Source organism: Callospermophilus lateralis, chromosome 9, assembly GCF_048772815.1.
Source record: "Callospermophilus lateralis isolate mCalLat2 chromosome 9, mCalLat2.hap1, whole genome shotgun sequence".
In the NCBI taxonomy this organism is placed as follows: Eukaryota; Metazoa; Chordata; class Mammalia; order Rodentia; family Sciuridae; genus Callospermophilus; species Callospermophilus lateralis.
In genome coordinates, this window is record NC_135313.1 from 86,957,407 (window position 1) to 86,971,323 (window position 13,917).

The 13,917-nt window shown below is 32.2% G+C and overlaps 1 protein-coding gene across 1 annotated transcript in view; it reads left to right on the forward strand.

Annotated features, from left to right (window-relative positions):
- Lrp1b (LDL receptor related protein 1B) overlaps positions 1 to 13,917 on the forward strand; it is a 1,566,902-nt gene that overhangs the window by 1,429,485 nt on the left and 123,500 nt on the right. The window contains exons 70-73 of the mRNA XM_077110319.1: positions 1,345 to 1,451; positions 1,791 to 1,923; positions 7,554 to 7,676; positions 13,387 to 13,512. Coding sequence (XP_076966434.1) covers positions 1,345 to 1,451; positions 1,791 to 1,923; positions 7,554 to 7,676; positions 13,387 to 13,512 — 489 coding nt within the window. The remainder of the gene's footprint in view (positions 1 to 1,344; positions 1,452 to 1,790; positions 1,924 to 7,553; positions 7,677 to 13,386; positions 13,513 to 13,917) is intronic.

Below are 13,917 nucleotides of genomic sequence, written 5' to 3' on the forward strand. Positions count from 1 at the left end.
CTCAGCAGTAGAGTGCTCGACACCGCATGGGTGGGACCCTGGATCGATCCTCAGCACCACATAAAAATAAAGACATTGTGTTATGTCCATCTACACCTAAAAAAATAAATATTTTTAAAAAATCAAAATATAATCAGGAAGCAAAAGCAAGTATACAAAGAAACTATCTCTAGTTTATGCATTTCTATTCTTAAATTTGACTCTATACATATGCTCATGAAAACATTTAATTTTTTTACTTGGTTATTTTAATTACATTATCTTTAAAAAAAAAACTACTGGGGAACATCATACTACAGTGTGTGCATAACCATGAAAACATTACCTTAAGAGACTAGGCCAGAGAAGCAGATAAACAAAACACACAGATTTTAATTCCGCAATATTTACCTAGAGTCCATAGTGCTAATTGATCACATCTTTCTTTCTCATCAAATCTAGACATGTTCTTAGATTTTTTATTAATACAGATTTCCTAGGCAAATGCTGCCAATTAAAAAAAATAAAAACTCAAGGGAAAAGCTGTTTAGCATTCTTGAATAAAGCAATTCAGACCACAAAATTATTATGCAAATACATTTGGCCATTGTATTTGCATAATAATTTTGTGGTCTGAATTGCTCCAGAACCCTGGAGGCATGAATGCAAGCCTAGAAAACCCAAACCGACAGACAAAGGCAGTTGTCATAATTATTATAATAATTAACTAGATGAGCTAGTAGTAGTAACTTATTTATCTCTTTGTTTTTTTAAATCTGTGTCTCATAAAAGAACTCTGCAAATTCTAGAGGCTCTCTTTACTATATATGTATTTATGTTTAAACTCTCAAAAACAACAAACTTCTTAAAACTTTTTAAATATTATATTTATGTCATATGAAGTCAAATAATATCTCTGTACCTATGAGACCATGCCAATATTTTCACATTTTGCTTTACACAATTTATATCTGAATGAACTTTCCTAACAGCTATTTAATATTTTTGTAATTTTGAAAATCATTTGAGAATTCCCTTTTCAAATAAATTAAAATTGTGCAAAACTAATTTAACTCTTCAAAATCAAAGGGATTGAAGAGATAAAGTTTTTTTCCCACTTTTTTAGTCTAATGAGTGAAATCCTTACTACATAAGTTATTATATCATTGAATTTTATTTAATATTATGAAATAATTTTATATACTATATTAAAATGAATCTTTAATACCAATTATTGAACATAGTTTAAATAATGTCCACTGTTCTTATTGTCATACATGTATTCATATTTTCATATGCCTACTTCCTCCCAAACCATTCATTACTTTAAATATATCTAAATCTCAACTTTATAATTGCATTCAGCTTCTCCTACGTGCTCATCAAGTGAATATATATGTGCCAGTGGAGGATGTATTTCAGCATCTTTGAAGTGTAATGGAGACTATGATTGCACTGATGGTTCAGATGAGGTAAAAATCTATTGTTGCTTGATTAATATCTTCCAATTACCTGCAGTAAGAATGGGAAAACAAATGGAATGAAAGTAGAGACAGAACCTTGATTCTTAGCACTGTCTGAAAATATTAGACAGATACACTGAATGCAATCATTTCAGCATATCCTCAAATCTTTAGACTGTATATATACTGAAGCCCATTGTCATTTGTAGAGGTTATGATTATTAAGCTTAAATAAAATAAATCCCACTCTGTGATAAATCTCCAATATTATAAGCTGCTTGCTTATTGTGCCTATGACTGTATCATTATCATTAATGAAAACTGCAGTGCCCATTTGTATTTGAACAGATGGATTGTGTGACTGAATGTAAGGAAGATCAGTTTCGATGCAAAAATAAAGCCCACTGTATTCCAATTAGATGGCTGTGTGATGGAACTCATGACTGTGTGGATGGCAGTGATGAAGAGATCTGTGACAGAGGTAATGTGTTTTTGTTTGTGCCATAAAATGAGAAAATGAAAATTAAGGTACCATGTAGGATATACAGCATGTGCAAGAGCCAGAGGATTGAACAATTAGATAATTTTATTCTTTCTACTTCCTTTACATAGAGGCTTGTTCTAAATAAGCAAAATCCAGATCATTTTCAGACAGAATATCTCAATCCGTTCATAACAAAGTCAACCCAAATGCAAAGTTTATTGGGAGTATTTATTAGGAGTTTATTAAATGTGTTTTCAGACTAGAAGCTGGGATAGCAATAAAGATATGTGAGAAAGAATGTAACTACTATAGTCATTATTGCCAAAGTATTTTCTGTATTTTTGAATGGCTTGTCTTCCAGGTTGCTTACCTAAGTTTAAATGAACAAGAACACTTGGTACACTAAAATGCACATGTTCATATGCTAAATAATGTGTAAGTCATAAGTTGTGCCTCAACTCTCCATCTCGACATATTGTTGAGAAGATGATCTATGTTTATATCAGTCTAGAAAATAATTTTATTCAGCTGTAAGAAGACCATTTTATGACAGATAACAACTTTTTGGTTGTAAGTTACCACATTAAAAGCTGTAATTTTTACTATTTTGAGTTAATAAGAATTAATAAAAGCAAAGAAATTGTGTGCTGAAGCTTGAAATGATCACAAATTATGTAATTTTTATTTTAACATTGTTAAGTATGCTATTTAAATTTAAATTTTTTTGCGACTTGCTTACAAAAGTTTCTCAAAAAACTTTTTATTTCAGAATAGTTGGAATGTGGTCAACAGTGATGATATTAAATACTGCCACATGATGCAAGGCATTTGAAAATGCACTCAGCACTTATATTTTTTAAATATATCTAAAATATTTACTTCTGTATGTTTGGTCATTCAAGGAAAAATATTTGCTACTTTCTTAATATTAGATTGGGTGTTTATGATGAGAAATATCTCTATCCCCCAATGATAAAGTGCACTTTCAGAAGAAATACAAGTTACCTTCAAAATCTGAAGTGCATTATAGATGGCAATAAAATATTAAACACTACTATGACTGTTTCTACCTTTGGTTAGTTTCTCACATGTACTTTGTGTGTGTGTGTGTGTGTGTGTGTGTGTGTGTGTATGTGTGCATGCGTGCATAGTACTGGGGGTGGGACTCAGCTGCTTACACATGCTAGGCAAATGCTCCACTACTGAGCTACATCTCCAGTTTTCACACTTATATTTTTTGCTTGATAATTTTAGGTACCACAAACATTTTGTATGGTCTGACAGCCACAACTCATTTGTACTCATGTTCAAAGACTTTGGAGATAACTATGCCATTCCACATAATAACGTCTATCACTGTAGCTAGTCTAGTTCCTTCTCATAGTTCTTGTCTGATATTTGTTAAACCACCTAATTAGTCTCCAATAAATAATATACATTACTGCCAAGTTCATCTTTTTTAAATGTAACCATTGTCAATCTTTACTCAAAATTCCCTGGTTACACTCAACAGTAAGGGTTATAAGAGAATGAATCCATTTTAATTACTAGCTTTCTATCTGCTATTTCTTTTTATTGATCATATCCTGAATAAACTGGAGAATTTGAAGTATTTTTCAAATTTAAAAGTATTCTACTAATGTTTAATCTTATAGTCTAAATAAAAAAGTCAAGAGCCTTTAATTCAATGATTTACAAAAATGTCAAACACCTCTCACTTGTACTTCTAATTTTTCTTAGGTTTCTTTGCTGCTACATAATTAAGTTCTAAAAAATTACCTTATTAGTTGAAGTATTTGATCCTGTATAGAGGTATCCTATGTCATGACAAAATTCATATTTTTCATATTTAATTTACCCTCAGGAAGTGGCTTAGGCATTAGGTAAAATATATTTCAAGGCTTTCAGAAAATGGAATGCCAGAATAAACATCTTTTTCATCAAATCTCACTTCTACTCATCTTGAATATGGATCCATGAGCCAACAAGAGCTTAGTAATGGGGCCTGGAAGTTAAGAATGCTGTAGAATTGGTTTGGCACATTCTCTCCACTAGTCAGTTTTACTAGTTTTCTTTAAATGACTAAAACCACAAATACTATGGAATTAAAAGCAGCATTTATGTTTTTGAAATGCAAAATACATGACCTCAGTGCTTGTTCTAGCATGAGCTTTCAAATTTTATTCTACTCTTTATGGCATTTTGGTAAGAAATATGGAGAGGTATTCTTTTTAATAATCATGAGCTCAAAAATGTGCAAACTATTTATGTAAATTATAAAATATTATCATATATTAAAACTTCTCTCAATCCAAATTAAGATGAGACTCTAGATGCTTATTTGCTATGATGATGCACTTGACCAGAATTCTACAAACCTGCAAGGGCTCAGTTAAAATTCAGACATCCATTGTTAATTAACATACACATTTCTCTTTTTCTAATAACCTCCTGTTGAGCTGATCAAAAACATGACTAGAAAACTAGAATTTTAATCCAGTCAATCTCCTTAAATTGTACCATTTTTGTTTTTTGTGTGTACTTCATGCCACTTCAAAATAAAGCATTTTAAGTGAGACTCAGGGATCACAGTAACCCCATAATGCCTTTTCTGAAATGCAAATCCCATATAGTACAACATAAAGTCCTTAATAGGGTATCACAAAACATTTGCCTTTTTGTTACAATTATGATTTAATTTATGTTTCTCTTCTTAATAAAAACAGTGGCATGTCCAATGCTCTTATGGAGAAAATTATAATGTTACCTAATATAATCCTTAGGGAACTCATTTTTTTTTTCCTTTTAACAAGAATGATGTGCTACAAATAGCATTTTCTTAAATAATTAAAGGATGTCAAGAGTTCATTCACAAACTGTTTGAATTTAATTCATTGTAAAATAGAATAAACATTTTGTCGTTAGAATCTTTATTCAGAAAAAAATATAATTCTCTCCTTCATAGTCTGTAGATTTTGATTTTGAATTAAGGAAATATCTCAAACTGATATTCATATGTTTAGTTTCTTTTATACTAAAGTTTGCATATGTTACCTTCTTTATTGTTGTTAGAGGAAAAAGTTGCTAGACAATAGTATTTTTTTGTTGTTTGGGGTTGATTAATGATGTCACTTTTAGATTATAGCCTTATTCAGGTCAGTGTTGCATGTTTGAAAGAACAGAACACAGACTGATGTACGACTATCACAGGTCTCAGATATTGGTAGTCACCTTGGTGCATTCACCAAGGACTTGCTGCCATCTATAGTTCGAAGAGATTCCAGTGTAAGCTGTAACAGCTCTGCTAAGCATTTTTTCAAAAAAATCGTTTGTAGCTTTTCAAATTAATATCTTATAAGATCTTAGTATCGGCTTTAACACACAAGTTTCTAAGCCAGGTACTTGTCTTTCCCTAAAAATGTATCTACTATTAACTACATCTAGCTTTTTAAAAGTTGACTTTCTCCTTCATACTTCCAATCTATGGCCAATCCATTATTTTGCTCTAACTCTGGAGTCCTTTGTGTTCTCTAGATTCTTGGGGAATTTTGTTCCTCCTGTGATTTGAAATTTATCTTGGCTGCTGAGTAATTTCAGAGGCATTTCAATGCATTCAAGCATCTGTTTTCCTTCATACAGAAACCAGGTTCAAGCAACTAAAAAGACTTTCTCCTCTCATTCATTTCCTATGACCAAGATATTTCCACATTTTCTATGACTTCTTCCTCTCTTTCAAAAACCAACTACAATAATTCCACCAAACACTCCACCACTTCACTAAATCTACTCAGCATTATTATTAAAATGCACGTTAATACACTTTTTCCATGTATTATCTAATGCTACTCTTTTCCAATATTTCTCTAACTACTCTCATTACTGTTTCTTACTCTCTTTTGTGTGGAGAATTTATCTTTCCAAGAGACTTTTAGTCTTTCTGTGATGCTTTCTTCCATGTTCTTTCTACACTTCATATAATGATGACATTCTGTTCCTTCTGATATGCACATATATAGTGTGGATATCTATTTTATATTTCAGACACATTTATCCCTGAATATAACAAATGGTTCAAAGAGTTGCATGCAATCCAAAATATATTTGCTTGGTACACACAAAACCCCCAAATGGAGTAACATGCCTGACTATTCACTCTTCTTGCTACCTTCATCCACTAGCCATCAGGCCATGAGGAGCCAATCATTTTAGAAGCTCTCAAATGTAACTTCTATAAATCAAGTTACTGTCATTTCTCTTCTGCAACTCGCTCCCCAGCTTCAATTTTTTTTTCTTTTTTTTTCTTCTTGGCCTGATTTTTTTCTCCATCTTGATTTCCAAAATCCCAATAGCACAGCTAATATTTTCATTCTAAAATAATCATTTATAAGTAGACTTATTGCCACTGAAAGTGATTTAGATATTTGTGGGGCAAGTCAAAACTCAGAGCAAGAATAGTTAATTGACTTTATGATTGTTGGTTTGTTCTTTTCTTCAAAGTGCATTCACAAGATAAACAATGGATCTTTCTGTGTATTTTCTAGGCTTATAAGTTTGACCACTTTTTTTTCCCCTCCAAACCCATGTTCTAATGAACATGTCATTTTAAAACATTAATACTTTAAGTCAGTGGAACCAAATTATCCCAGATGTCCACATCTCTTATCTTACATGTGAATTAAAGTAGTGCAATGCTGTGAGAACACTCTTATCTAGCTTAATTCTAAATTCCCAGATTTGTGTTCCTACTCCAGGTACCTCTTGAAAATATAATTCTATAGATTAATCATGCTTCTATTGTAACATATGTAGGCCCCAAGTCTCAGAGAAATTAATAAGCTTATTAAAGAACCCATAGTCTGAATACCTAAACCACTGAAAGCTCCGCTAATTGCTTTCTCTTCCAACACACAAGTTTCTTATTTCTTTGGGTTTTTTGTATCTGATGGATATACTTGACAGTTTTATGTTCTAATATTTTTTATGTTATAATATTCTAACATAATATAATGTTCTTTTATAATCTTGTATTTCTGATGCTTTTTATTTACATGTGGAAAAGAAAAAAATAAAACCTTTTGAAACTATAAAAATATACCTTGTTGCATAGTTTGTATAGAAAAAAAAACCAAAATATTGCATGATAAGCCCAAATTCCTATTCTTTTTATAAAATTATTTCACTGTGACTTCAATTTTTTTTTTTAATTTTAATAAGTCAGTATGTATTTTATATACAAATTACCCACTAGCTGAGGAGTGTCTAGAGTAAAAGAATATTTAATAACAAAAGCTACTAATTTTAAAAACCTAAATTTATTTATGCTTAATAACATAAAATGTTATGTAAACATAAAATGCTAATATAGATTTAAAAGACTTTCTGTCATCTTTCAGTATTCTCTAAACAAAATGTGATATGTACCGTTGCAACATGAGAATATTTTCATTGTAAAAACAAAATAAACAAAGAGAAAACCAAAACAACAACAACAAAAAAACTTGGCACATAACCGGCTCCTAGTATTATGCAGGAAACAAATATAAGGAAGCCAGAAAATAATTAGAGGGATGTGTTTCCTAATGTCGGGCACTTCTAATGCTCTCTGTCTCTTTCATTTTAACATAAAGGAGGAAATATATGTAGAGCTGATGAATTCCTTTGCAACAATTCCCTTTGCAAACTGCATTTCTGGGTGTGTGATGGAGAAGATGACTGTGGAGACAACTCTGATGAAGACCCTGATATGTGTGGTATGGCATGTCACATTGCTCTAGATGGCACTCCCCTCCCTTGATCTAAGGCACTGGTTTGAGTCAATGAAGTGAAGAGGGTGAAGAGGTGAACCACAAACTCTGAATCCTTGGGGCTAGCTTGACAAAATATAGCCACAGATACAGCTTTTATCCAGGTAGTAAAGATATGACCTGTTCAAAGTTCATAACTATAGACAGCCCTTCTAAATCCAATCTTGCGCATGGCAACACTATTCAAATATATATTGTGGTCTGTCTGGGAGGGTTTGGAGTAGTTTACCTTTTGAATTGAGTAAGGTACATATGGGGATTTCGGCTTCACACAGAATTGAGGTTTCAGCCTAAAAATATTTAAAAGGAAAGTAAATGGAAAAAATGTGAATAAAAAGATTATATATCACCACAGTTACCCACCACTGAAATTGACTGGAGAAGTTATAAATGGGTAAATGGAGATAGAAATAAAGATAGCTAGTTAAAGTATATATAATCACAAGTGTTATTCAGGGTAGAAATTATTTAAAATTTAATTCCCCAAATCTTAAAAAAAAGTAATTTTTATAAATTCAAGTCACTCTCATCTGAAATTTATAAAGCATCTACTTAGGCAATGAACAAATAAAAAATCTACAATTGAGTATACCAAATGAAGGAATTCTTTTATTTTTATAAACTTCTTTTCAGTCCCTCATTCATCTTACCTACTCTCAACAAGAAAGTTAATTTCACCTTTAATTTGAAGGAAGATACAATCATTTCAGATATAATTAACTAGCATATCAATTGAATTAAAGAAGGTATACACTTGAATTAATTGTTCTATTAGGTGCTTCAAGTTAAAGCTAAGTATCTGGAGTGAATTAGTTGCTTTTTTTTCTTTTTCTTTTTTTCTTCATCCAGGGGCTCTTCATCACTGAGCCACATCCCCCAGGGATTTTTGTTTTTCAATTTGTGAGTGTCTTGCTGAGTTGCTTAGGGCTTCTTTAAAATTCTAAGGATGGCCTCGAACTTGCCATCCTCTTGCCTCAGCCTCCAGAGTCCCCGGACACCACTCCTGACAAGCAATACACTTTGATAGATGATGACATATGACAACTGATGTTTAAGTTGGAAAAAAGAAGACAAAACAAGGAGGCGAATTTATTTTTACAAAGATTTAAGAGGAAAAACACAATGTTTTTGGATAACATTTTCTAAGTTCCATGAATGATATGACTAAGTTTTCTTATCTAATGTTAAAATAGACTTTATAGAATCACAAGGGTTTATATTGTTTTTGAAGCATAATATACCAAAAATATGAGAACTTATCTACCAATATCAACCCAGAAGCTATTATATTTTAACTACGTATGTATGTATGTGTGTATACATATGTGTATGTGATTTTTCCATTCTTTATTCCAAAAGACAACAAAATCAATAGAATAGGAAGTGGTTGGTAATTAATTAAACTGTGGTCTTGAGAATCATAGACTTTGGGACCATTTCCAGTGTCAGGAAGTGACTTTCAGGGGGAATACCACAAATTATAGCTAGACAACCTTATAAAATCTGACTTTTTGAACTTCTTTCACAAGCCTCTCAGTCTTCCATGTCAACTTAAAATAAAGCTACTATGTGCTACAGGATATTCTAAGTAATTGGGGTAAATAATAAAAAGCACATGATTCTCTGTTGACAAGGAAATCTTAATTTAGTTAGAAGAATAGTAACAACTTTCATACATTGGATTTGAAGCAATGATAGAATTAACTAAAAAGAATAGTTCAAAGACGGCAGAAGAAATAAGATGAACTCTGCCTAAAGGGGAATTCAGAAAGCTGTAGTTATGTGAGATGTAGATTAAAACCACCTTAGGCAAGATGATAGCAAGGGAAAGGTATCATTCATACGTTCAATAAATTTTTTTAAGCTATTGATGATGATTAGTTTTGGTGATATAATGATGAGAGAAACAGAGATGGACTCTGATCTCATAGGGCTCAAAATCTAGTGGAAGTCCCAAATAAGTGTAATTATAATACATGATACATACAATGAAGAAAAACTAGGGTAATTGATAAAAGTATGGAACAAAGAATTTTGTTAAATTTAAGAAATTGAAAATAGTAACTGAGTTTCAGTCTGAATTATATAGTGCCGACAAGTAGGTCAAAAGTCCTGAGGCAGAACAAACTACAGCCTAACGAACTTTATTTTTTATTTTATTATTTATTTATTTTTGGTGTCAAGGATTAAACTCAGGGTCACTTGACCACTAAGCCACATCCCCAGCCTTTTTTTGTATTATATTTAGAGATGAGGTCTCATTCTTAATGAATGAATTCTTAATGGAGAAACCCAAAGTTCTTGGAGAGTACAAAGCAAAGTAGATAATTGATATAGGATGAAACTAAAGCAACAACAGAAATACCTAGTAGATATAATGTCAACCTTAGTAGATATTTTTAGATTTAGACTAAAAGCATTTGGAAATAGAGGTAGTCCTCTATATCCATGGGTTCCATTTCTTCTTATTCAACCAATCACTTATCAATTTTTTTTGTTTTACAAATTGTACTGAACAGACAGTTTATTGTCCTGATCTTTAAATGATAGAGTATATAACAATGACTTACAGAGCTGTTCTATTTTATTTACATACTGCAAGTCATTTAGAGATGATTTAAAGTATACAACAGAATATGAGTAAGATAAGTGCAAATATTGCACCATTGTCTAAAAGAATATGGGCATCTACAGATTTTGGATATCTGTAAATTCCATGCCCAATCCCCCACAGACACCAAGGCATGACTGTTGTAAAGCAGTCAACTTTTTTGTTGTGTTTTACAAATATTTACAAGAAAGGGACAAGATCAAATAACACTTTGCAGTGCTCTAAGTAAGCTCTGTTAATAGTGTGGGTTAAGATGAGAAAAGCATGCGATAACAAAATATAGACAGATTTGAAGGTAATGTAAAAGATTAAATAAATTAATTTACATATAATTGGATATAAGGTGTGTGAGAAATGACACGGTGGAGGGCAATTTATAGTTAGTTTTGCTTGCATATTTGAATGGAGAGGGAATTTAAGAAGAAAAACAGTTTTGCAAATAAAGATTAAGTGACTGCTTTGGGATACACTTGAGGAGACATTCAGGTAGAGACTTCAAGTGGGCATTAGAGGTGTGGGTCTCAACCTTAAAGGAAAGAGTAGCTATACAGTTACAAAGGTGTAATCTTAATAAATGAAAGTAATAAATACTACGGATTTGAAAAGATTATTCTGGGTGAGAGTGAATTATGAAACAGGAGAGGACTGAGTGCTACTAAACAATTAATATGAGTTTCTGGAGAATTACTGATTATGAGACAATTAGCAAAAATAGATACATGCAGCACGGAGACATCAAAGTGCTAACATGTTTCAAAAAAAAAAAAAAAATGAGAGAGTTCCAGGGGAGGTTGGATAAACATAGTTCCAGACCAGTTGGAAAAACTTACTTTTAAATAAAAGCAAATCATTTTCCTTTTTATTTTATGAAAAATAGTGAAATCATGTGTAAATAGAGGTCAGTCTATAATTACTTAATAAGATATTTAGGAATTTTTTACTTTTTAAATTTCTTGTGTATGTTTGTATGTGCATGCACATATGTGCACAGTAGAAAGCATGATCACATACAGAAAATAAAAGTTTGGTATAGTGAGGTTTGGTGAGAAAGCAAATTTGAGTCTTGTTGTAAAAGGTAGAAAAGTCACACAGCTATAGAGAAATACAGGCTTCTCAGGTAGCACTAGTAAGTGTCCATACTAGATGTCATCATGTGGCGTTGTAGTTTGATGATCTGCAACTTTCTTGGGCTTTCCAGATGCAGACATTGGGAAAACTGACAGTTTTTTTTTTTTTTTTATCTGAATTTAGATTTTGTTGGATAACTAAGGTAATTGTTTGTATGAATGCTGAAGTCATCCTGGATGCTGAAATGAATTCAAAAGGAAAAGCAAAAAAAAAAAAAAAAAAAAGATAGAAGATGGTGTGAAGTACAGTCTTTAATGAATAGGGAGGAAGTGATATTCACAAGACTGATGGAAAGTTGAAATGAGCGGTTTGATCAAATGTTTGGGATTTGAAAAAGGAATCTTTGTTTTTAGTTTATTTTAAAGATAGAATGTCAGTAAAATTCTGGAAGCAGTGGTAGGAAATGAGCATGCCTTCAAATGTGACATGAGGTTTAAACAAATTATGAGACATTCCTAAAACAGCTAGAAAGGAGGAGTATGTTTGCAGAAAGAGTGGATTTTACTTAAAGCAAGGTCAGGCAAGGACTATGGCAATCACGAGGAGTTGATATAAAAGCACATTGTTCAAATACGAAAAGAAAACAAGGGGTAAATCTGTAGGAGTGGTTTGAAGGAGATGGTGATATATCCCATAGGCCATGCAAAGTATCTTAAATTATATACTGAAGGTGAAGGATAACTATAGATGACATGATAACATCAATGTGTTTGATTGATTATTGTCATAACTTTATGAGGATCTGATGGGAAGAAATGAAACTGAAGACATGAAAGATATCTCTCTATAAGAGATAACAAAGAGCTGAGCTATTGTGATTATAAGCACTGGGTATGAACACAAGATAAGTTTTGGAAAGATGTCATCAAAATTGGTCACTATTTAGAGTTGAAAGTCAGTGAAAGGGTTGTATTTAGAACAATCCCAGTTTTCTAACTATGATGTGCCACTCACTACACTATGGAAACAAGACAAGGCTCATATATGTGTAGAAAGAAAACAGGGGAAGATAATAAGAAATTGAAGTGGTGAACTGGTGGGATTTGAAATTCCTCAGGGTATGTCCTATCATCAATTTTGAGATGACAGAACTAGACAGAGGATTGAAAGTCTTCAGGGTACAGCAACATGCAGATCAATGAGCATGAGTGAGAATATCTAAATAAAGAATATGAGAATAAGAACATTCAGACAATAAGGACAGTGCCCTGGATAATTTCATATGTAGAGATGAAGAATAATTAAAGCTATTTCCTGCTTTAAGGATGGAAATCTTCAGAATGGATAGTGATAAGAGGGATACAATTCCCTGTCTTCCATTTTCATTGCTCTCTAAGTTTCTGTCTTTCAGTGTCTCTGCCTCTCAGACACATTAAAAACTAATAAGATGACTTTGTGTGCTTTGAACACATATGTAAACATTTGTTCATACAGATAGAGAGTAAGAAACCTAGGTATAACACAGTTGGGATATTTTTCTCCTCACTGAATGGCCTACTTTCAATTTGCATCCTGTAACACAAGCCTGGGGAATCTCTATGCTGTGTGAAATTGCTCTTTGAGACAGCTAAATGTCCTGCCATTTTGTATAAATCATAGACACAAATTAATTGGGTACACCAAGTGAAGCCACCTAAGATAAGCATCTGGAAGTGAAACCATAAAGTTTTTCTTGCTTTCTTTGAGGGCTCATTCAAAATCTTCAGCTATGCCCTCTTCTGCTGTTAATGTGAATAACTTGAGTGAGCTTCCATTATCACACATTTTTAGTATCTATTAAAAGGTAACATTCAAAACAAGTCATTTAGAAAAGCTAGATTACAGATTTGAAAAAAAAGGGAAAACAAAGACAAAATATTTTCTTAATAAATCAGTGTACCCAAAGGAGCTATTTTGTTTTTCTCCTTTTTTTTTTAGTTAAATTTCTTTGCCCACCTACAAGGCCGAACAGATGCAGAAATAATAGAATATGCCTGCAATCTGAGAAAATGTGCAATGGGATTGATGACTGCGGGGATAACTCAGATGAAGATCACTGTAGTGGTAAATCTGTTTAATGAGAAATAATTGATTTAGTAGCAACTGCAAGAAAAAACAATGAATGGCGGGGGGGGGCTTAAAAAAAGAAAAAAGTTTCCATGTGGCATGTTTGAGAATATTGGGTTATTTATTTATTTATTTTTTGGCCCCAATTTTTTATTTAAGGAAGAGTACAACAAAGGGAAGGATAAGGATTCAGTGGGAGGAGTCTTTCCTGAGTGCTTGCTTAGGGCTTGCTTCTCAGTGTTGAGAATATTTTTTCAGGCACTTGATCTTCTGATAGGTTATAAAAACTATGTACTAAGAATCCATAGTATTTGCATAGTAGAGCTCTGTGGGTTTATCCATATTCCCTTTAGGCACTTACTACAAAAATAATGATCTCCTGGGAAAAACAATTTATTAGTT